We start from the raw sequence: 24,685 nt of genomic DNA on the forward strand, positions 1-24,685 counted from the left end.
TACTCACAGCCACTTTCTCATCTGCTAATGGGAATGGGTTTGTTCACAGTATTTTTTCTGGGAGGTTATTTCCTACACTTTGGAGGCTCCCTGATTGAAATCAGGATGGGTGGTGCTTACTGTGCATTAGGTTGGAGGTCAGATGAGGACTAAGACGATCAGCAACAGCACCATGCAGGTCACATACCTGTAGCTGCACAGGAGAGGAGGGACCAGCAGGGAGGGGACTAACACAAATGTGCAAATTGAAGGAGGCAACAGGATCTACAGACAAGTGTTCAGCTTCTTTGACATGTTGGAACATCAGTGTGTCAGGAAGCCCAGGGTGGCATGTCAGATGGTAGCAGACACTTGCTGACAACTGGAAGAATGAGAATGGACTGTTAATGAGCCAATCAACTGCTCTCTATTGGACCTGGTGCCTGCATGTTACTAGTGGCTATTAAAGTCAACACTGTCTTCAACATTTTTGCCTCTAGATCCATCCAGAATTCCACTTCAGGCATGCCCAAGATCTCCCAGTCGGTCATCTGTAATTGCCTAAAACAGGTGAATGATGGATTATTTTCCAGGGTTGCCAGTATATCAACTTTGCCTCTGATGATGCCAGTCAGAACAGGCAGCTGCTCAGCCTTCTGGCTCTGGTTGACTTCCTCTAGGTTTGAGGCTCCATTGACTGCATACATGTGGGACAATATTGGATACTTTCAGATCAACCAGGAGTGTGTGTCAACTGCAAGGACTTTCAATTAATCAATAAGCAGCTTCTTATAATGCGCAACCACAGGAAGATCTTTATGCAGATGTATGCAAGTAAACTGGGGAGCTGTTGTGATGCTATTGCCCTGTGGCAGTCCAAGTTCTTTGATTTCTTCAGAATTGGAAGCAGACTTAAAGTGCGAGTGTTAGGCAATGTGGGATACCCACTGCAAATGTGGCTTATGACACCCATCAGAAACCTAAAAAATGAATCCCATTAGTGCTGCTGCGAATGGCATATGTGTATTTGAAGAAGTCATCGGGCATCCTGAAGAGATGCTCCAGATACCTAGACAGATCTGGAGGTGAAGGCACCCTTTAGCATGCACTAGTCATCATGTCCAGAATGGTTGCAGTTTACTGTGCTCCTCACAACATTGGGTAATAGTTAGGATTGGACCTTGAGAAGGAGCAAGGCAAAGAGTTCAGATCCTTCTCACATGATTTGGAGGAGGGGAAGGTAGAAAGAAGAGGATGGGTAGGAGAAGAAGGAGGGTGATGAGGGCAATTCATTTCTAGCTGCTCATAGCGCTGCCAGAGCTTGCCCTTATTAATGCAAGGTTCGCTTAGGTTGCTCCAGTAGACCCATGTTAGTGGAAAATGCAACAGCCATACTTCCTGCTTCCCTTCTCATCAATGCCACTGACACAAAGCAGCACTGAAACCAATTAACTACACTTTAAACATCACGCCATTGGTCCCCATCAAATCAAACCCAAGAATGGACACATTGGGGAAGTGGTGAAAAAACCATTTATGTGAACTAAATAAGGAACAGAAATTTATCAGAACAAACATTTTCTCAGAAACCCATACGTACCTATTTGCAACTACAAAGCCGCTGCCTTCCTTTCTCTGCTACTCTGATGCAGCACAACCTTTGTGGTTTGAGCACAGATGGAGATAGATATGCTCAGAATCCTGCTCTGATTACTGAGAAGCTCTTAGCCAACATCCTCTGGGTTTTGAAGCCCAGCAAAAGCCACTCCATTTGCACTTCTGCAGCGCTAAACTTGGCCATTGGGAAACAAGATACATTGCAGGTACTGATTGGGGTGGTTGGGTGAGGGAGTAGGGTAGGTTGGGGTGGGAGTAAGTGCAGAAGTGGAAATTGTTATGATCCTGGACCAGGCCCCCAAATTTATGCTATGATCTGGCTAGGGACCAATAACCTTTTGTTTAAAGTCGGCAAAATTTGAAATCCCAGTTATTTGCTAAGAGAATAAAACCACAAGGATCCATGGTTTCTGAGCAAACAAAATAAACTCTACTATACTGTGACAAAAGTATAATAATTTTCATAATATTTTCCTGGTTTATTGTGAAGTAAGTTTATGAGTGTGGTTATAGTTGGGTCTGTCTGTCTGTGTGATTTAATTACATTTGGAGTCAAGTAGACTCAAAAGAAGCTAGGTGCTTGACATGCTAATGAGTAAACATGCATGCTGGCTTAGGATGTAAGGTATAAAGGGCATTTGCTTTTTTAGATAAATTAAGGGATTGTTGGACTTCAAAGTGATCTTAGTCTGTTTACAACTAGCCAGATAAACAAGGATACTGATAATATTGGCAACATGAAAGCTTTTATATTATGAGGAAGATATAGTTTCAAAGACACATGGAACAGTAAAATTTATTAAAAAGAGAGAAACGTATATAAAGGAGAATGAACGGCTATGTAATGAAGGCCATGTAAGATCCAACAGGAGTATAAAACAGCCTTCAAGAAGCCTCCAGCCATTTGTGCATAAATCTGCTATGTAAAGCAACTGAAGTTGGAGACACCTATTTGGAACTCCATTGTCAAGCGGGTACTGTGTTAATTTGCAGATTCAGTTTTAAATCTGAAATCAATTTTGGACTTGTTGCCTTAAAGGGGGGTGTAACCGGCAGTCAGATTCATTATGAATTTTAGGGCAGAAATTTTTGTTCAGTGGCCGGGTGTGCGTCCGACCCGCTTGAGCGTGAAATGATGCGCATTGACGTTGGCTGAGCGTGCTGACATCAACACACAGTCGCCTGATAGTTCGGGCACGCTGCCAGCTCCGGCGCTCGCCCACCGACAATTAAAAGGCCTGTTAAGGCCATTAAGTTATCAATTAATGTAAATTTTTTGGTGCCGGTCTAACCTAGCGCACAAGCAGTGCTCAGCGCTGCCACTCGCGTTTCACGCTGGGTGTGCCTTAATTGGCCTGCTAGTGTGAAATTGCGGTGCGGTGCCAATCGTTGGCAGCGGTCGGCTTCCCTACCACCTCTGCCCACCTGGCAATGGCAAAATTCTGCCCTTAGGATTTGTTATAGTAGTAAGTAATTGTACTCTTATGAATGTGCTTGAAATCTTTTATCTTGTTAATAAGCATTTTAATTTAATTTTTTAAATCTCTGAAGGTCTTTGTGGACTCATTACTTCTGAATTCAGTGCACACATTTTCTCGTAATATATACAAACTGCAAAACCATTGTGTTAGCACAGCCAAGTTTCCCATGTGGATTTGATCTGCCTGGCACACATCATCTGCTACATCACAACAATCCAAATTAGAAGATTGAAACAATTTACATTATCCATCTCATACAGTAACATTCAGAATCAACATGCGGTTTGTGTGAATTAATAGGTAAGCTGTGGTTGAATACACTCCACTGCACAGTAAATGACAGATTCAACCAAGACGGATCCCACTAATTTCTTAGCAACCTACCCAAACATAAGTGTCCACTGTGAGTTACACAATCTCATTAAAGTTCTGTCTCCTTTATGAGGGATTTCCAGTGTTCACTTTTGAAGATCTAGCCTCTGAATTCCCTCCAAAAGTCACTCCGACTCAGACTGCCTCAACGACTGCTCACCTCCCAGGGTTTCAATCTCGTCTCCCAAAACCATGTACTCCTGGATTCCAGAGTCTGCACTCCAGCCCCAACTCTTGGATACAACTCCATGTCTTTAGCCACACCAAGCAGAACATCCATGCTTTAAAGGTCTAACTTTGCCCCAACGACCTGCAGCATGGAGTCACCAACTTTCCACTGTCTTTTCAGCTCTTCAGGGTTTCTCTCAAGCCCTCAGTACTTGCAGCCAGTCAACCCAGCTCCTCAGAGCTAACAGCAACACTTTAGCTGCATGGATCTTCTTTACCCGCTCTGACTTTTTGACTAAAACTGATTGGCCCATGAACTGCTCTTCTCTGACCCTTGAACTGCTCTTCACTGACCCTTGAACTGATCTGGGTGACCTATCAAAATACTCCAAGAGGGTCCCACCCTTGTCACTAGGCAAGATCAGATCTAACAAGTATTGGAATATCCTGTGCCCTGAATGTTTCAATCTCCACAGGTGCTAGCTTACAAAATGCACAGAGGCAAAAACAAATTGATTTAATGACAAAATGCTTTCAGTGGAGTCCACACTTCCATGATGCCTTTTTCCTTCCATGGGAGAAGACATCATCAGAGTGGCCTGTGACATCACACCCATCTCCCCATCATGTTTAAGGTAAATTCCTCCAATCCCTCTGCAATTGTGGTGAGTCTATCATGAAAGCCTGTCAATGCGTTGCAAAATTCTCTGCTGCTGGCTTGATATCCTCCTGTTCATTTATAATACCCCTAGGTTACAACATCAGACCTTGGCGACAGATACATTCCCTGATGTGTGCTCTCCACTGATGTCTCTCCTTGTGTCCACCATCTGCCCTTGCTTACTTTGTAGTCTGAGCCGCCACATGAAAATCCTGCCTAACTGGACATCCAAATGCAGGTATCTCAGCTGTTGCAAGCTCTGAATGAGTCCTTTCACTGTGCACCCTCAGAAGGACTCAGCTCCTCTGAGGACTTGTCACCCGCCACACCCACTGACTGCTGACATGAAGATACTGTGGGTGGTAAAATATATGAATTAACTCAGGCAGTGTAAGAATGTTGTGAGTTGTCATTATGAAGATGATCATATTTCACTTGCCAAGCCAAAATGACTGAGTGCCATATGACACTTCTCAGGTGATTGTAAATTAAGGAGCATCTAAAAGAAGTTATACAAAGCTATTGAAATGATTGGATACAATGGGCTTGAATGGAAACAATCTTGTAGGAGACAATTTTCTAGTTCACTCTCCAAATACAATTAGTGTCAGACCTGTTTCCTTCTCTTGGCTGCAGAAAAATCTTTAGGGAAATGACTTTATACAGGTAACAAGAGCTAAGAAAATTGGTAAAGGATACAAATTTGTAATGTAAGACAGCAAAATAACAAGCTTTATTCTTGATTATTTAATTACATGCAGCCAGAATATTTTTCAAGCTAAACTAAAATATTCTTTTTATTTTTGTAGGCAGTACAATGGGAGCATTAATTTCAGGAATAACCATGAGCACAATGATAACCCAAATCAGGTACATTTTAGAAGGAAAAATATAATACACGGGAATCATTAAGTAAAATTTTGTACAAACAATATTCTCAAGTATATTCATTTTGCTCTTGAGTAATCTGGTTTGCATTTGTATTCAATGGAAATTTCATGATGAAAAATGATAAGATTGTATTCACACTGAAGGCAAAATCATTTTTATTCATTCCATTTTTTTCACGAATATTACAGAACTCTTCAATTTAATCTAGTTATCAAGTAGCTCTATCAAAATGACAAAGCTCTACAAAGCTGCTATCAATATGACTGTCTAATTGGCTGACTGGCTTGATAACTGATAAAGGGTGAGTGTCTTGTGAGTGATCTTTCCTACCCTTATGAGATGAAATGGTCTGCCAGATGGGGCAACCCACTTACAGTTTAATCTGACAGTCCACATGTGAAAATATGATTACTTATCAGATATATAGATTTAAATTGCTCTATCAAAGAGTGAGAACCCAACATCTAATTGTATGCTTGGATATTAAGAACCTAAATAGGGATTCCTGACTATTCAGTTAGGGTGTTAACACTGCAACGCACAGGAAAGGCTCACTTAACAAGGGCAAGAGATTCTAAGTGACCACCAGAACTGGGGCCATATCTGAAATCAATAAACTTCCATCATGAATTGAATATTTAAATACATTAGCTGGTTACCCAATGGTTTCATTGATACAAAAATGGAAAATGCTGGAAAAACTCAGCAGGTCTGGCAGCATCTGTGGAGAGAGAAACAGAGTTAGCATTTCGAGTCCATATGACCCTTCTTCAGAGTTGAAGAGAAGTGGGAATGTGATGAAATTTATTTCATTGATAAGTGGACTGCAAGGACCAAATTACCTTGACATTAGAGTTAATTCAGTTCCTTGACCCTTTTGCAAAACTGACCCTCAAGGTGTACCTAAAAGTAGCAATAGAACATGTAAAGGCACATGTATCCATTTAGCGGAAGCAGTGTTAGGAATGTGTTGGTTGACTACTGTCACTAAAGATATTATTGCAATAAAATAGAATGCGCACTGATGTCACACTTTGTTATTCATGGAGGTTAGAGTTGTACAAGAAAGGAGGCATGTATTTGATAGTGACCTATTCACTCAAATGATGATTAATGGCTTCATCATGTAGGGGCAAAGAGCACTGATGTGATGTTGTAAGATGGGTACTGGATTGAGGAAACATCCTTTAATTTGTTATGATGGTGCTGGTGTTAAAGGTGGACTGAGTTATACAGAGGAGTGTATTTCAGTGCTGAGATGCACTCTGATGGCTCTTGCAGCAGTCATTGAGGAGACCTCTGAATGCAGGTCATTGTGAGGCTCTCCTCCATGTAGCCCTGGTTCCACCTGACCCGGGGTTTCTTTGCCAGCAATATCAACTTTCAGCCCTTTTTGTTTGACTAAATTGTGAAGGGAACAGCAGGCTAGAATTAGATGAAACATACTGCAGAGCATCTCCTGAAGTGTTGAGGCTGTGAAAGTGTGTCTTTAAGATCTCAATGGACAGCTTGCCAACCAATCTTGTGGGGGCAATGTGCTTTATTGTAGTTCTCCACTACTGCTGTTTGAGTTGCTCCTCATGGAGACTCCAGAAGTGATCCATTTATATAATTTCATTTTCCCTGAAGAGGCTAGAGATTTCGAAGGATGAATATTGCGGCAACCTCCAGCTTATATAATATTTACATGTAGAATCTTGGGCAATCAATAGATCAATGGGAAGGAAGCACTTCCCGCTGAGGCACTGTTCTATGGAAGCATAGCAATGTGGTGCCATTGATTGCACTCTGGAACTTGGGAATTCCAGAAACCCTGCAAATTTAAATGGCCTATTCTTGCCACTCCCTCACTGTGATACCAAAACAGATGAATTCACCAGCACTCCTGTAAGGTGCATTAGTCACCTCGTGAGTTCAAGTTTGTACTGCAGCTTCACCAATATTACAGAGTTCCCCCAAGACTACTCAAAATGAATCTATGCCAAAAGAGGGCGAGAGCAGTGGTCACTTTCATAGAAAGAGAGGAAGCAGTGCAGGGAGAAAAGCATGGCTGCATGGAACTGCCCTATTCCCTTTGATGTAGTGCATTCATCTTAAGCACGTCTCCTCAGTAAGGTCCTCATATGACTAGTACTGCTTTGTACATTCTACGAGGACTATATTATCTGGGGGACTGCATTCTCCATAGACACTGCCTGACTCTTGTGCTCCATTCTGTGCTGCTGCTCCTCTTAATGCGCATATGGGGATGTCATATCTGTTCCTGAAAAGCCTGCACTCTGGGTAATGGGTGAAGCTGGGTGGGGAAGAAGTTTACAAATTGTTGGTGATCTGACCCTGCCAGAAGCAGTGAAAAGGCAGTCCAGGTCTTGATGCACAGAATGATATACATAAAAAATACCGTAAAACTCAGCTGCCTCAGGAAGTTGAAGACCTGAGCAACCTAAAATAAAAGCCACAGAAAGCAAAAAAAGTGTCCAAGTTTCATAATCAGATACTTGAAAATGTAGGTCATGACAATGCTGTCCACAGAAAATGATTTTTATTTTCATTTATCACGGAAACCTTATTCCGCCAGTGGATGAGGTTTCCTGAAATTGCAAAGGCTGATTCGCCCACCCGCCACCCATAATTCTGGGTGGGCAATGAAAAATCTCTGTTAGTTGCACCATTAATGGGCTTAATTGCTCTCATAATTGTTGTTGTCTTGCACCCAGTGATCAAAACATTGCCCCAGTGCACGATGTCGTTGGGATGCTTGCCCAACGTCACCACACGCTACTTTAAGCTCAAGTGAGCACACACCCACCCACTCAGCGAAAACTTCTGCCCAGTGTGTTTATTTTCCCAGAGGTTACTGCTAAAATTAGTACTGTGAAAGATTTATATTATGAGATTAATAAAATTGCAAAACCATATGGGAACAATGAAATATACATTAAAAAGGGAGAAATGTATAAAAGAGTTCAGGCTATGTATCAGAAGGGAGAAGGCATTCTAAGACCTAACAAGTGTGAAAAGCCTCCAGAATCTGTGCACCAAGTTGCTGTCTACAGGAACCGAAGCTGAGAAAACACAATTTGAATTCAACTGTCCAGGGTATTATGTGGCTTTGCCTGGGTCTGTTTAAATCTATTTGTTTTCACTGTTGCCTTAATGGGGGTGTAACTGGAAGCCAGATTAATGAGGGGTTTTAGGGGTTATTATAGTGGTAATATGTAGGGCTACAGGCAGAATTTTACGACCTGCGGGTGTGTGCGTGTCCGACTCGATCAGTTGTAAAATAGTGTACGATGATGTCGGGCAAGCGTCCAGACGCCACCGCATTCTCGTGTGATATTTCGGTTAGTGGGCGTGCATGAGAGTTGGCAGATCACCCGCCGGTAATTAAGGCCCTTAAGCAAGTAATTAAGGAGTATTTGCGCTGCCCATCCAAACTTATGGCGCGGAATGACGTTGGGTGGAATTCCTGATGTCACCCCTCATCATTTCCATTTTCAGGTTGGCGGGGGCACAGCCGAGTCAGCTGTGCGCCCGCTGACCTGTCAATGGCCTAATGAGGCCATTGAAAAAGTAATTACCATCATTAATGGATCTGCCCTTCCAACCTTAAGGTTGGCGGGCAGGCCAGGAGCCCTGGCGGGCTTCAGAAAAAGCATGAAACCTCATCCACGGGCGTGATGAGGTTTCATGAGGATATTTAAATTTTTATCCAATCTTTCAATAAAAGTTATGGACATGTCCCAACTCATGTGACAGTGTCACAAGAGGGGACATGTCAGGGGGCATGCGCGAAAGAGTGCACTCCCAGCTGAGGGAATTCCCCCCCCTTGCCCGCACAGGGAGAGCCCACTGCCTCACTTCCCCCACTACTGGAGGAAAATTTTTCCCATGGTTGGTGGACGGGCAGGTGAACGAACAGGACAAGCAGCCTTTGCATTTTTAACAAAACCTCATCCACAGAGGGGATGAAGTTCCCAACAGTAAATATATAAACAATACAATATTTTTAACATCATTTTTAACATGCCCCTCTTCATGTGGCTGAGTCACATGAGGGGACATACTTATATCATTTGTAAAATCTTTATTTTCATTTTAAAATTCTTCAGCTCCCTGAGACAGCTCTGTGCCTTAAGGGAGCTTTCAGTGAGTGCATCCCTGTGCATACGCAGACTTCAGTGCTCGCGCTCCTTCTGCCTCCCACCCCGGTAGCACTGAAGTTCTCAGCCCACGTTTCACGCTGACTGGCTGTTAATTGGAAATGGATATTGAAGGAATATCACCATCGCTGTCTTATTTATCCTCTTTTTGTACTAAATGGATTAGGATAAATTCAAACTGAACTGTCTTTTCATTTTAATTTACATTGTGTTTTGTCATATAACATTCTTAAAAATAAAGCAATTTCCATGAGCTTAAACGGATTTGCACGTCTGGTCCATTTTTGGTCACTCAGCACATTCCTTCCGTTCATAGCTCTCAAGACAATAATCCATTATGCGGCCTGATCTTATAATAGTTTAAATATGCTTCAATGTATTTTAGAATGATGAGGCATTGGCAATAATGTTTGCCATTATATTAATGAGCTCCAGCTTTATTGAAAAGAAATCAAACTTAAATGTTTGAGATTAAGATGAGGGTATTAAGGTTATGGAAGCAAGGTGGGTAGATGGACTTCAGATACAGATCAGCCATTACCTAACTGAATGGTGGAACAGTGTTGAGGGGCTAAATGGCTGACTCCTGTTTCTCTGTTTCTCTACCATATTAGTCAACATGAGCTACAAGTCGCCTGACTGCTGTGTATATTGGGTATTCTGACCAGCTATGATATAAAGGCTGTTTTTTCTACTAGACAATCTATTACTTTGATTTAAAGAAGCACGAACCTCTGATGAAGCAAAATAATAAATAATTGCATCCAGGCAGCAGTTCATACTAGCCATACATGTGGACACACTAATAAAATTGCGCACATTTTTCAGCATTTCACAATTGTTCCATAACGTCTCCAACAAGAACTGAATCAATAATCCTACGTGAAAAGGCATGAAGCAAATAAAAAAGATGATTAGATTTGAAGCGACGATTATGATGCTTCGGCTGAAAGCTAAGTTTCCCTGGGATCCTTTGCTTTTCTTGCAGAGAGTCATGATGATCTGAAATGAGCAAAAGCTCAAAATACAAGAAGGAATTATAAATCCAATTAGTTCAATGGCAATAATAATCCAGATGCTGGTGGGCTTCTCATTCTTTTTCAGAAAGCAAAACTCAGTCTTTTCATTTTCAACAGTAAATTTTATTTGCAGGATAATTCCGATCAAACAGACAAAAGTCCAAATTGCAACGCATGCAATTGCAGCCTTCATTGGTGACCTTAAGCGTTTTGCTTTAAGTGGGTGCTTTACTGCGACATATCGATCCATGCTGATGCAGACAGTGATGTAGATGCTCACGTACATGTTCACAAAATACAACAATTCGCCAAGTGCACAGAGGCCTGAGTCAAGCTTCCTGGGTGGCTTGTAGCTGTACATCTTGAAGGGTAAAGACAGGAGTAGTACACTGTCCGAAACAGCCAGGTTTGTCACATAAATGATAGTCTCTGTCCATTTCCTGATCTTCCAGCAGAATGCCCACAGGGTCATTGCATTGAATATTAATCCCAGTAGAAACACTGGGATGGACATCCCAATCAGAGCCCACTGCATTGTATGATTCGCTGAAATATTGCACACCATTTCTCCAATCAGCTAAGCTGTAAAACATCAATACAATATGAAGAGTAAAATATATTGTATGTGTATGAAGCTTTCATCAAAGGGCTAACTTCTTTCCTGGATTTCTTCAATCAAGGATATTTTTTTCCAATAATTATTGAGTTGTACATCAATCATAAAGGCTTATCTGTGCAACACATGTTTGTAAATTTGAGTTCCATTTTATCAGGAACTGACTGCGTCTCTCATATTACTTCCATTCGCATCTGTCATGTCAGTTCTGCTTCTGGAGCAAAGTTAGGCAACAGCACAGAGTTTAATAACACAAGGCAAGTATGTGAACTGTTCTAATGGTCTTTCTAGTATTTTAGCTCTGCCATTATCATATTCAGCTGCAAGATGAATTCCCAACTCTAGAAACATACATCACTAAAGTTCCTGTTGACATCTTTTAAATTTACTTTTCACTAATTATAAGTTGAATGCCCCTCCTCCTGCTTTCCTCTTCTAAATTGAAATGTTAGTGCCTCAAAATTCCTGGATATAGGAGAATGGATTTGTGATGCACTAACAGTTGAGGAAGGGGAGCCTGTGAATTTGGATCAGGTTGGGTCCAGCCCCTTCTCAGCCCAGGCAGTATTCTTGGCACTTTTGGGAGTTGGGTCGATGGTCGGCCCATGTGATGAATTTCCTCAGTTACTGCCATGGCAATCATGGCATCAGGAATGCTTGTAAGCTGCTGGCCTCCAGCATTACTAAAGCTGTGAGGAAGCGCCGGGGAGAGGGTTGCACAAATATGCAAATGCCAGTTTTGCTATGCAATCAATCATGGAGCAGCAGAATAAAGAAGAGCAGCTAATTTAAAAGAAATTAGAGAAGCCAGCAGAGGCCTGTGTCCATTAATGCTGCAACATGATTACCTGCACAAAATTCTTCCAATCATTCACTCAGGAGGTGACTCAGTAGTGATGCCATTGCCCAATCAGGATATGGAAATTGGCCTGGTCCTTGGTCTTGGATGGATCCAGGGACATCACCAGTGGGCAGGCTGAAGCTCTGTTCCAATTCAGATCACCCCTTCCCCTCTCTCCTCAAGGTCTTCTTCTCCATTTAATAGTTTTATGTTTTGATGAATTGCTTCTTAATCACCATTTTTCAAGACTGTAGAGCTTAAGATTTTCTCATATTTCTTCAGGACAGATCCTTTTTATACTGTGTTTCTTCTGTTTGTACTCTACAATCAAATTTTTTTTTGTGACTTTGGTGACTGACATAGCACCTCGGTGGGCTTTGCAACATTGGCTAGTGTCCCGGGGCACAGTGGTGAGGGCACTTCACAATCACTGGAGGAGTTGGCAGAGACAGAGTGCCCATGGCGCCAGCAATTGGAAGACTGCAGGAGACCAGGCATATGCTCAGTCGGTGCCTGATGATGTGCCTCTGGAGTCGTCCGCGACGCAGCAGCTGCAGGAAATGTGGCTGGATGTACGGGGGCATCTGGGAGTGATATATGAGGCTTGGTGGCCGTGGTGGAGGAGTCCATGCAATGAGCCTCATGACAGAGCATCATACTTCCTTCATGGAGAGAGTGGCGACTCTCGGGAAGAGGGGCTTCCAGGAGAACAATCAGGTTCTCCTGGGGCTACGCTTGGACCTGCAAGCCCTCACAGCGCCAGTGGCCACAGCTGGTCATTGCCAATGTCAGAGATGGTGTGGGCTTCAAGCATCCCAGCTTGTTGCCCATCCATCGACAGTAAGGAGGGAGGTCCGGGACGACCTCACATTGGCGCAGCAGCTGCCTGTCATATCTGCGAGCTCCTCTCAGGGTGCTCCAGATGAGAACATCAGCTCCTCTGCCCCTCTGCCAGTCATCCGGTGAGGCTGCGGCGACTGGGGAGATGCCAGCTGTGGAACTGGCAGTCCCTCCCAGGCGGGGCCAGCACAGGCTCCATGAGCCAGAGGACGGTCGCCAAGGTCATCTAGGCCAACAGGACAGCAGAGTCAGCAGGCTGTCTCAGAAGCAACTCCGAGCAATGGGGAAGCACCAAGACGTAACACCCAGAAATGTAAACATAAGGCTCCTTAAACACACCACGGGTTTCTCACTGGTGCTTTTGTGTTGGCCCGAGATGAGGGAATTATTATTTGTTTATGCTTGAAAAATGTTTTGGTTTCATTTTGTGTGACCTTATGATGGTGAAAATTAAAACCGGATGTGTTACCATGGCTGAGGGTGGCTCCTTTGTTCTGCATTTGTATGTTTAAGATGAATGTTATGAGTGTTTGAGTGGACATTGAAGTTTATGTCCAAAGCCCTTAGTTGCAGCTGATGAAATGGCAGATTTAGCATTTAAGAGCTGAATATGGAAGCACCAGGCAAGGCTGGTCCTGCTGATCCATTTGTGTGGAGCTAGCTGAAGGTTCATTGGATTAAAGTCTCCTGAGTATCCCTGCTTCCTTGGTGTAGTCCCGGGTCAGCGTTTAGCTCCTCATCATTCCCCTGTGCTTCCTCATCCTCCGAATCAGTGCTGGACTCATCGTGTGCAGCCGCATCCACTACGTCAACATTATCGTCCACTGCGTCCCCCCTTTCCAGTGCAAGAATGTGCAGAGCGCAGCATGCAACCACCATCATCCAGACACGATCTGGTGGGTACTGGAGTGCGCCCCCTGAGCGGTCCAGGCATCGGACGCGCATCTTGAGAAGACTGATGACTCTCTCCACCACAGCCCTTGTGGAGGCGTGGCTCCTATTGTAGTGCTGCTCAGCTTCTGATATTGGATGGCGGAGAGGCGCTATGAGCCACTTTCTGAGGGGATAGGCCTTGTCACCCAGCAGCTGGGCCGGAGCACTGAAGAGTCCCGGCACCTGGGAGTGTCTGAGGATGTAGGCGTCATGGGAGCTGCCTGGGTACCTGACACAGACTTGTAGAATCAGCATCCTGTGATCACACACTATTTGCACGTTCATGGAGTGGAAGCCCTTCCTGTTGATGAAGGCAACGGGCTCACCTGTTGGCGCCTTAATGGCCACATGTGTGCGGTCTGTAGCACCCTGGACATGGGAGAAGCCAGCAATGGCTGCAAAGCCTCTGGCTCGCTGTACCTGACTTGCCTGTGGAAGTGGATGAAGGTCAATGCACGCCTGAACAGTGCGTCTGTAACCTGCTTGACACAAGTGTGGAAAACTGATTGGGAGACACCACAAAGATCAGCCACTGACCCCTGGAAGGAGCCAGATGCATAGAAGTGGAGGGCAACTGTGACCTTCAGAGCTGCTGACATGGGGTGTCCACCCACACAGTTAGCGGAGATTTAAGGGCCAATCATCTGACAGATATAGTTGACTGTCTCCCTTGACAGATGGAGCCTCCTTCGGCACTGCACCTCAAACATATTGAGGTAGCTACTTCGCCACCTGTATACCCTGGCAGCAGGATAATGGCGTCTTCTGCGGCCCCTTCTGCCTTGGACTACCTCTTGGCCCTGCGCCCCTTGTGCCTGTGCCTGTCCTCCCAAAGGTGGCTCCCCTGGAGGCTGATTGTGCACTTCTGGCCTCCTTCTTATTCTATCCCTCTCTTCCTCCTCAGAGAAGCTGCCTCCAGTGGACATGTCAGAACCCATACCCAGGCTAAAGGGAGACCTCCAGAAAGCTGCAGGCCCGATAAAGATTCTTGACTGCAGAGTGCTGACCTGAAGGTTCAAAGTACACAGAAAACTGTTGGAATTGGTTCTGAACTGCTGCAGATCACATGGGCAAGTTTAAAAAAATTTCTGCAATAAATACTCACAGACCAGATTGACAACCCTACTGAGCCCTCTTATCTCGCCTGTGGATGAGTTTTATTAAAAAGTCTCTTACCCGCCTGCCCGTTGCGCCCATGCACGAACCCGAAGATCACACGGAAAACGCCGTTGATTGATGATTTAAGGGCCTTAACTGGCCCGTTAATTAATGGCAGGCGCACAACAGACTTCATCGTACGCCCGCCCAGAGAAACATTGCGATGATGCGCGGTGACATCGGGACAAGAAAATACAAAGTACTTACATATCAACATACTGATCATGGGCAGTAAAAAGAAACACATAGGGCAGGATCTTCCGGTTGGCGAGCAGGTGCGGGGTGCCCTTGCCGACGCTGGATGATGTCGGATGGAACTCCCGATGTCACCCTGCGTCATTTCCATTTTCAGGTTGGCGGGGGCTCAGATGAGTCAGCTGTGCACCCGCCGACCTGTCAACGGCCTATTGAGGCCATTGAAAAAATAATTAAAGTCATTAATGGACCTGCCCATCCAACCTTAAGGTTGGCGGGCAGGCAGGGAGCCCTGGTGAGCTTCGGAGAAAGCATGAAACCCCATCCATGGGCGGGATGAGGTTTCATGAGGGTATTTAAATTTTTGTTAAAGGTTTCAATAAAAGTTATGGACATGTCCCAACTCATGTGACAGTGTCTTAGCAGCACTTAGCCTCAGGGAGATCTGTGCACATGCGTGAAAGAGCGCACTTCCGGCTGAGGGATTCCTCCCCCCACCCCTGCCCGCACAGGGAGCGCACAGCACTTCCTGGCAGATGTCACACTTAATTGGCCCACCCATGTAAAAAGGTGCCGTGGCCCCAGCTGGGGGTGCCGATCAGAGGCGCCCCCGCCCGTGCCCGCTCCTGCAGTTCCCCCCGCCAGGCAGGGGGATTATTTATCCTGTAAATCCTGTCCATGACAACACTAAATGCAATTTGAAACAGAATCCCTAGCTCTACCTTCCTCTAGCACTGAACTTCAGCCATCTGGGCCGCTTGCTCTTGAGTTCCCACCCAGCACCCACCAGCTCCTTGTATTTCTTGAAGACCCATGCTAAAAGCCACCCCTTCGGTCAAATTTCTGCTCACCTGCAGCAAATACCTCCTTCCATGTTACGGCTTCCAATTTCCTCTGATGAACCACCTTGGATATTTTTCTATGTTAAAGTTGTTGATTTTTCTCTCCCTATTCCATGGGCACTGAGATCAAATGAAGCACTTCAGTTGAGATCGGGTGACTCACCAGGGACCAGAGATCAACCTTGTGACTTTCCTGGTACATATGGCTACCTATTACACTCGCTAGTGCATTGAAATATGAAGGCATCAGTATAGCTAGTATTTCTAATGTTAGATATACTGCGATGCAGTGCTTCCTTCCTGTCAGCAAAAGGTGAATTAGCTCAATGTCTAAGAAAAAAACAATCAACCAGTTGATGTGAATTGTCCCTTAATTTAGTGACAAAACAGAAGTTCACAGGGGACTTATGAAAAGTATTTGAACTACACTATGAAATGTTGCACAGAATAGGCAACATCACGTGCATATTAGACATATGCAGCAGCTGTGAATTAAGCAAATTGGACAGTCTGGATATTACCATTAACAGTGAACTAAAAAACATTATAAAATTTAACAGCAATATGAAAGCAAAATACTGTTGATGCTGGACATCTAAACCATTAACAGGAAATGCTGGAAATACTCAGCAGGCCTGGCTGCATCTGTGGTGGGAGAAACAAAATTAACCAAGTACAAAAGAGAACGTCTTTGACAGGGTGAAAGGCAGGAGAGATAAAGTGACAAAAGCAATGATGGTACAAGGCAAAAGGATATGGTAATGAGACAAGTAAAGTAACAAAAGGTGGGATAGGTGGAACTTTAGTCTACTTTCTCACCTCTTTTTCTGGTACATTGATGACTGTATCAGTGACATTTTCCATTCTTGCCGTAAACTGGAAAATTTCAATGGGCGGAATCGTCCCAGCCATGCACTAAGTACAGTTACATGTGGGGAAAAGAGACTTTTTACCCGCCGGCCGCAACAATGGCTTTTCACGCCGTATCGTCCCATTCCCGGCGCGTCCCACCTCATTAATAATGCATTCCCGTGAAACATGTTGGGTCACTGACGGGCAGCCTCTAATTCACCCACACTGCTGTCACCTCAGGCTTTCAGTAATCCAGGCGCCATATTTAATGGGTGTCCCTGCATAGCTAGTACTCTCTAAGAGATTGGAAGCTGCTGGAAATTCATGGCTGCCAAAGAGAGGAAACATGCTGCCCCCAAATTTAGCAACGCCTTCCTCAAGTGCCTATTGGATGCAGTGGAGGCCTACCATAAATTCCTCTACCCTCACTCTGTGCGAAGACCAGCAAAAAAGGTGACCAATCCAACATGGGAGGCGGTGGCAGTGGTGGTTAGTGCCAATCCCTTGCGAAAGAGGACAGCCACTCAGTGCCAAAGGAGGATGAATGATCTCCTCCATTCTGCCAGGGTAAGGCACTCTTCTCATCACTCCCACCTCACAAACCCACCGCACATCCACGTGGATCTCACTCACTGCCAGCTCAGGGGACACCACCGGTCACTCTCTCACACACACACCTTCATCTGCCCTGTGGATCGTGTCCTCATCCCTCCCATGGCACCAATCACCACCCACACATGCTAAGCATCCTTCTCATCTGGCCTGACAAGCATCCTTCTTACATTCTCTCCATCTGTATTCATGCAGGACAAGCTGGCACACAACACAATGTTGTTCCATTGTTTAAGAAGGGTAGCAGGGATAATCCAGGAAATTACAGGCTGGTGAGCCTTACGTCAGTGTTAGAGAAATTATTGGAGAAGATTCTTCGTGACAGGATTTACTACCATTTGGAAGCAAATGGGCATATTAGTGAGAGGCAGCATTGTGTTGTGAAGGGAAGGTTGTGTCTCACAAACATGGTCGAGTTTTTCGAGGAAGTGACAAAGCTGTTTGTAGTATATGTAAACGATTTGAAGGAAAATGGGCTAATTAGTAAGTTTGCAGATGACATTAAAGTTGGAGAAGTTGCAGATAGTGAAGAGGATTGTCAAAGATACAACGGGATATAGATCGGTTGGAGACTTTGGCGGAGAAATGGCAGATGGAGTTTAATCTGGACAAATGCGAGATAATGCATTGTGGAAGGTCTAATACAGGTAGGAATTATACAGTAAATGGCAGAACCCTTAAGAGCACGACGGGCAGAGGGATCTGGGTGTACAGATCCACAGGTCACTGAAAGTGGCAACGCAGGTGGATAAGGTAGTCAGGAAGGCATATGGCATGCTTGCCTTCATCGGCAGGGGTATTGAGTATAAAAGCTGGGAAGTCATGCTGCAGCTGTATAGAACCTTGGTTAGGCCGCACTTGGAATATTGCGTGCAATTCTAGTCGCCACATTACCAGAAGGATATGGAGGCATTGGAGAGGGTGCAGAGGAGCGTTACCAGGATGCTGCCTGGTCTGGAGGTTATTAGCTATGAGGGGAGGTTGGAGAAACTTGGATTGTTCTCACTAGAGCGACAGAGATTGAGGGGCGACTTGATAGAAGTTTACAAAATTATCAGTGGAATGGACAAGTAGATAGTCAGAAGCTTTATCCCAGGGTGGAAGAGTCAATTACTAGGGGACATAGATTTAAGGTGAGAGGAGAAAACTTTACAGGAGATGTGTGGGGCAAGTTTTTTACGCAGAGGGTAGTGAGTGTCTGCAGTTCGCTGCCAGAGGAGGTGGTGAAAGCAGGTACGATAGTGGTGTTTAAGAGGCAGCTTGACAAATACATGATTAGGATGGGAACAGAGGGATACGGACCCTGAAAGTGCAAAATGTTTTAGTTTGACAGGCAATATGATCGGCGCAGGCTTGGAAGGCCGAAGGGCCTGTTCCTGTGCTGTACTTTCCTTTGTTCTTTGTTCTTTATAACATAGGTCACAGACAGGTAGAGGAATGCCTGACATGAAGGTCCTCACAGACTTTGAAAATAGAGTCACCCAGCTGGCCAGTGATGGACTGGAACATTCTTGCGCTGACAGTGAGGTCAGAGGTGCTCAATCAAGGAGGATCCAGCATTGCAACATGATTCAACCTACCATGCTGTGAGTGAGTTCCCCTGTTCCGTAGTCTCCTACCATGCATTAATTATCTCTCCTTGCTTTTGCAGGCACATCTGGGAAACAGCTGAGGGGCTCCACGAACCAGGTCCTCGACTCAAGCCCCAAAGACACCTTGGAAGAAGAGTCTGATGACAACCTAACTGAAGTCCTGTCACAGCGCTCACCTACACCCTCCACCAGCACAGAGACACATACATTGGTGGGACCTAGCTCTAGAGTAGCCACAATCTGGTGAGCACATCGTACTGTCTAATCCACAGCAGGCGGCAGCAGGGACTTCCCAGGTCCCTGAGACTCAGAGGACTGCTGGAGGTCAGAAACATGGTGAGCCCAAGTCAGATGATGAGCCTCTGGACTCGGTCATACCTCAGTTGCTTGACGCACTAAGGTCAACACAGGTAGGATGGCAGCCGCCATGGAGATCTTGGGACATCAATCTTGCATTGCTGCGTAGACTGAACTCCATCACTGATGCCATAGTTCCTCCAACATTGTCAATGTGGGAGGGTTTGAGGTGGCTTGATCTTACTCCAGCTTCCCCTTCTCCTCAAGGAGTCAGCCATGGGCCCTCAGGCACCCACAGGGAGGAGGATCAGCAGATGCACACCCTGGGGCCATCCACCCAGGTGACTCTCGAAGTGTCTGCCATCTGAATCTCCTCTTCCTGTTATTCCAGCAGCACCAGCTCCACAGGCCGGGGAGGGTGCCACTGTCACACGGCAGGACCCAAAAGCAGACTGGGGCTCTCCAGATGACGCTCACCAAGGTTATCACAGACAGGGTATAGCAGTCAGCAGGCTGCCTCCACCTCCACTGTGGATGTCGGGGGAGCACCAAGACAAGAAAATGTAGTCTCACTGCATGGGCATGGGCCTTGACCACTTGTGCATAATTTTGACTCTTGTAAAGAAACTCCCAACAATGTTCCCCTGTCTATGGCTCCTTGTTATGATGAGCAGTGTCCGTGTCGCTCAGCTGTGAAAGCTTGGTTTTTGCACAAGATAGAGGCAGGTGTCTCAGTCCATAATCTCCTCCCTATGCTTTTTGTATCCTGCCCAGCACACTGATGGTGCATCTTCACCATCACTGGACACATCAGTCAAGCCTAGGCCTCAATGGGGCTTACCATTGCAGCCAGAATGTCCTGGGCTGGGGGCACAGAGTCCTTCATTCTCTCTCTGTGCTCCCAGTACCTTTGAGGTGCAGTTGGGCCCCCCAATCTCATCAGCATCTGTGCCAGGTGTCAGTCTGGTCCTGAAGGGTTCAGCTCACAAAGTATGCCATAGGATCAGGAGAAGTTAAAGTTTCCCCGCTGCATTTCCATGATATGACCCTGTTCACAGAGCATGAGCCAGCTGCCATCAGCCAGACAGGAGTCAGGCACTCACATAAGCTATGTGAGGATCTATGGAGTCTCCTCACAGCATGTCACCATCATCTCCCTAGAATATAGTGGCTTTAAGGACCTCCTGAGTGTGCCTGCCTCATCTGGACAATGCGATGGCCCCATTGTCACCATCCTTGCCTTTGAGGACCTCATCAACATCATCCCCATTGATGTCTTCCTCATCGGAGGAGACGTGCAGCTTCTGCAACTCCTCCTCAGGCAGTTCTTTCCCCCTTTGCAGTGCCAGGTTGTGCAGGGCACAGCAGGTGACAATGATGTGTGACACTGTTTGTGACTGTATTGCAGGGCTTTACCAGACTGGTCCAGGCACTGGAACCTCATTTTCAATATCCCAATGGTTTGCTCCACCAAAGTGCAAGTTGCAACATGAGCCTCATTGTACCTTCTCCCTGCTGCTCTCTGAGGCTGCTGCATGTCCTCTGCAGGCAGCTCTAGTCCCCAAGGAGCCAACCCTGTAGCTTCTGTGGACCCTGGAAGGCATCAGGGGACTGACACCTACTGAGAATGTAGGAGTTGTGGACCGTCCTTGGGAATTGTGCGCAGACCTATAGGATGCATTTGTGATGGTCGCAGACCAGCTGAACATTCAGTAAGTGGAAGCCTTTATGGTTGACATAGTTGACTGCTTGTTGCTGTGAAGATCTAAGTGCCACATGAGTGTAGTCGATGGCACCCTATACCTGTGAGAAACCAGAGATCTGCTCAAATCCCAGTGCTCTTACTCCCTGGCTTTCCTGATCCCAGGTTGTGTGCCTTTGCAACCATGGCGTCCATGACCTCCTGAATGTGCTCCTGTGTAGAGGTTTGCCTGATCCCTCACAGATCATCTGTGGAGCCCTGGAAGGAGACACTGACGTACAAATTGAGTTCCGCAGTCACTTTCATGGTCATTGGCAGATGTCTCTGTGGTGCCAAATCCTGCAGCAGGTGGCATCTGTGACCAATTAGTTCCCTGGATTGTGCAGTCTTCAGCGACACTGGGTCTTAGTCATCTGCATGAATGACAAGCACCGTCTATATAGAGGCTATGTGCCGGCCTGAGGGCTTGCTGTGGTTCTTCAGCAGCATGCATAGGAGCCCCAGCCAAGTGCCTTGGGCACTCTCTTTTCCTGTGTCGCTGCTCCCTGCAAGCCATGAGGCATACAGTTAGGTCACCAGGCTCCATGCTGCTGATGTACTCCTCCTGCAGGATGAAAGAGGGAGATGTGTGAGTTAGCACTGGTCTCCTAGGGACCTCTCATGGGTTACGTGTGCAGCTCTGGCTTCTTCTCAAGGCCCCTTAATGCATCCCAGAGAGGGCTGGCCACCACTTGGATGGCCAGACATTAGTGCGCTGCAAGGCTGCTGAAACCCCACCCACCTCAGCCCCAATCCACCTGACCGATTGTCAGCAGCTTTGCCCACTGGATTACATGCTGTGCTCTCAGCTCAGGCACAGCCATTCTCCTAACCCACACTGCAAGGCTGCACTGTTAGCTTGAACCATGGGGAGACTGGTCCAAACCTGAATGAAGACCTTGCAAGCGGCTGTGAGCTTGTCACTGCTCCATGACGAGCTTTTGCAAGGAGATTTCATGACTTGCCCAATTGTCCAGTTATTTTGCAGCCCCCTAAAATGCTCACTAATTTGCCACCTGGGTCCGAGGGGTGCAAAGTTCTGGAGCATTTGGTGGCACTTTCATGCCTCTGTGTTGTTTGACTGGGCAGAGAAGCTAGAGGCCCAACTCCAATCATATCAATGTGGCTGCACCTGAACAGTCTCAGCTGCGGAGGAATGGTCACTTTATACAAGATTTCCCTAATGCATAGCCACTTCTCTCCCCTCACCATGTGTGCTTGTGCACTGCCATCAGACTGTGCTGCCTTGCCCCTCCTCAACTTGTCCCAACCGCAGTACAAACCTTGCCCGCATTGACGCCTATGAGTTTGCTTCCAATTTCCACCCATCTCTTGCAGTGACATGGTTTATCCTTCTTTCCTTCTCTTTATTGACTTCTCTGTCTCCATTTCTGGGGATAGGCTATTACCACTGACTCCCACAACTAGTTTGACTACACTTCCTCATGCCCCACATTCTCCCAGTTTCTTGCTCTCCATCGCATCTGTTCCAATGATGCACACTTCCATCCTTGTGCTTCCGATGTGTCTTCTTTCCTCCTCAATTGAGAAATCCCCCTCCCCCACTATGGTTGTCAAGGCCCTTGACCATGTCCATTCTATTTCATGCATTTTTGCTCTCAATCAAAGAACAAAGAACAAAGAAAAGTACAGCACAGGACAGGCCCTTCGGCCCTCCAAGCCTGTGCCAACATATTGCCCGTCAACTAAAACATTTTGCACTTCCGGGGTCCGTATCCCTCTATTCCCATCCTATTCATGTATTTGTCAAGCTGCCTCTTAAACACCACTATCATACCTGCTTCCACCACCTCCTCTGGCAGCGAATTCCAGACACTCACTACCCTCTGCGTAAAAAACTTGCCCCACGCATCACCTTTATAGTTTTCTCCTCTCACCTTAAATCTATGTCCCCTAGTAATTGACTCTTCCACCCTGGGAAAAAGCTTCTGACTATCTACTCTGTCCATGCCACTCATAATTTTGTAAACTTCTATCAAGTTGCCCCTCAATTTCCGTCGCTCTAGTGAGAACAATCTGAGTTTCTCCAACTTCTCCTCATAGCAAATAACCTCCAGACCAGGGAGCATCCTGGTAAACCTCCTCTGCACCCTCTCCAATGCCTCCATAACCTGCTGGTAATGTGATGACCAGAATTGCATGCAATATTCCAAGTGTGGCCTAACCAAGGTTCTATACGGCTGCAGCATGACTTCCCAGCTTTTATACTCAATACCCCTGCCGATGAAGGCAAGCATGCCATATGCCTTCCTGACTCCCTTATCCACCTGCGTTGCCACTTTCAGTGACCTGTGGACCTGTACACCCAGATCGCTCTGCCCATCGATGCACTTAAAGGTTCTGCCATTTACTGTATAATTCCTGCCTGCATTAGACCTTCCAAAATGCATTATCTCGCATTTGTCCAGATTAAACTCCATCTGCCATTTCTCCGCCAAAGTCTCCAACCGATCTATATCCCGTTGTATCCTTTGACAATCCTCTTCACTATCTGCAATTCCTCCAACCTTAGTGTTGTCTGCAAACTTACTAATTAGCCCAGTTACATTTTCCTCCAAATCATTTACGTATACCACAAACAGCAAAGGTCCCAGCGCTGATCCCTGTGGAACTCTACTAGTCACAGCTCTCCATTCAGAAAAGCACCCTTCTACTGCTACCCTCTGTCTTCTATGAACAAGCCAATTCTGTATCCATCCTGCCAGCTCACCTCTGATCCCGTGCGACTTTACCTTCTGTACCAGTCTGCCATGAGGGACCTTGTCAAAGGCCTTACTGAAATCCATGTAGATAACATCCACTGCCCTTCCATCGTCGATCATCTTTGTCACTTCCTCAAAAAACTCGATCAAGTTAGTGCGACATGACCTTCCCTTCACAAAACCATGCTGCCTCTCATTAACATGCTCATTTGCTTCCAAATGGTAGTAAATCCTGTCACGAAGAATCTTCTCCAATAATTTCCCTACCATTGACGTAAGGCTCACCAGCCTGTAATTTCCTGGATTATCCCTGCTACCCTTCTTAAACAATGTAACAACATTGGCCATTCTCCAGTCCTCTGGGACCTCACCCGTAGCCAGTGAGGATACAAAGATTTCTGTCGTGGACCCAGCAATCTCCTCCCTTGCCTCCCTCAGTACTCTGGGATAGATCCCATCTGGCCCTGGGGACTTATCCACCTTAATATTCTTCAAGATGCCTAACACCTCCTCTTTTTTGATCTCAACATGATCCAGGCTATCTACACACTCTTTCCTAGACAAATCGATTGCTAAGTCCTTCACTTTCGTGAATACTGATGAGAAGTATTCATTTAGTTTCTCTCCCATTTCTTCTGGCTCCACACACAGATTCCCACCTCTGTCCCTGAATGGGCCTACCCTTTCCCTGGCTACCCTCTTGCCCTTTACATATGTATAAAAGGCCTTAGGATTTTCCTTAATCCTGGTTGCCAGTGACTTTTCATGACCCCTTTTAGCCCTCCTAACTCCTTGCTTAAGTTTCTTCCTACTTTCTTTGTATTTTCCACGGGCTTCATCTGTTCCCAGCCTTCTACCCACTACAAATGCTTCCCTTTTCTTTTTGACTCATCTCACAATATCCTTCGTTATCCAAGGTTCCTGAAACTTGCCATGCTTATCCTTCATCCTAGCAGGAACATGCTGGTCCTGAATTCTTATCAACTGATGTTTGAAAGCCCCCCCACATGTCAGTTGTTGATTTGCCCTCAAACATTCGCCTCCAGTCTAGATTCCTCAGTTCCTGCCTAACATTGTTATAATTAGCCTTCC

The 24,685-nt window shown here is 45.8% G+C and overlaps 1 protein-coding gene across 1 annotated transcript; it reads right to left on the minus strand.

The window, feature by feature from the left end:
* Positions 1 to 1,916: 1,916 nt before the first annotated feature.
* On the minus strand, positions 1,917 to 10,916 carry LOC121287636 (G-protein coupled receptor 35-like). The gene is made up of 3 exons (XM_041205572.1): positions 10,065 to 10,916; positions 7,571 to 7,612; positions 1,917 to 1,973 (listed from the first exon to the last, which is right to left on the minus strand). The coding sequence occupies exons 1-3, from the start codon at positions 10,914 to 10,916 to the stop codon at positions 1,917 to 1,919; spliced, it is 951 nt and encodes a 316-aa protein (XP_041061506.1).
* Between the last annotated feature and the right edge of the window lie 13,769 nt (positions 10,917 to 24,685).

This window comes from Carcharodon carcharias, chromosome 2 (genome assembly GCF_017639515.1).
Source record: "Carcharodon carcharias isolate sCarCar2 chromosome 2, sCarCar2.pri, whole genome shotgun sequence".
NCBI classification, from domain to species: domain Eukaryota; kingdom Metazoa; phylum Chordata; class Chondrichthyes; order Lamniformes; family Lamnidae; genus Carcharodon; species Carcharodon carcharias.

What these genes read in the sequence shown, in the direction of transcription:
- LOC121287636 (XM_041205572.1), bottom strand. Translation starts at nt 10,916, where the DNA reads ATGGTGTGCAATATTTCAGCGAATCATACAATGCAGTGGGCTCTGATT. An exon ending in ATTATTTTGCTTCATCAGAG is followed by an intron (nt 7,613 to 10,064) that starts GTTCGTGCTTCT and finishes CTTTTATTTTAG; the next exon opens with GTTGCTCAGGTCTTCAACTT. An exon ending in TGAGGCAGCTGAGTTTTACG is followed by an intron (nt 1,974 to 7,570) that starts GTATTTTTTATG and finishes TTATTCTCTTAG; the next exon opens with CAAATAACTGGGATTTCAAA.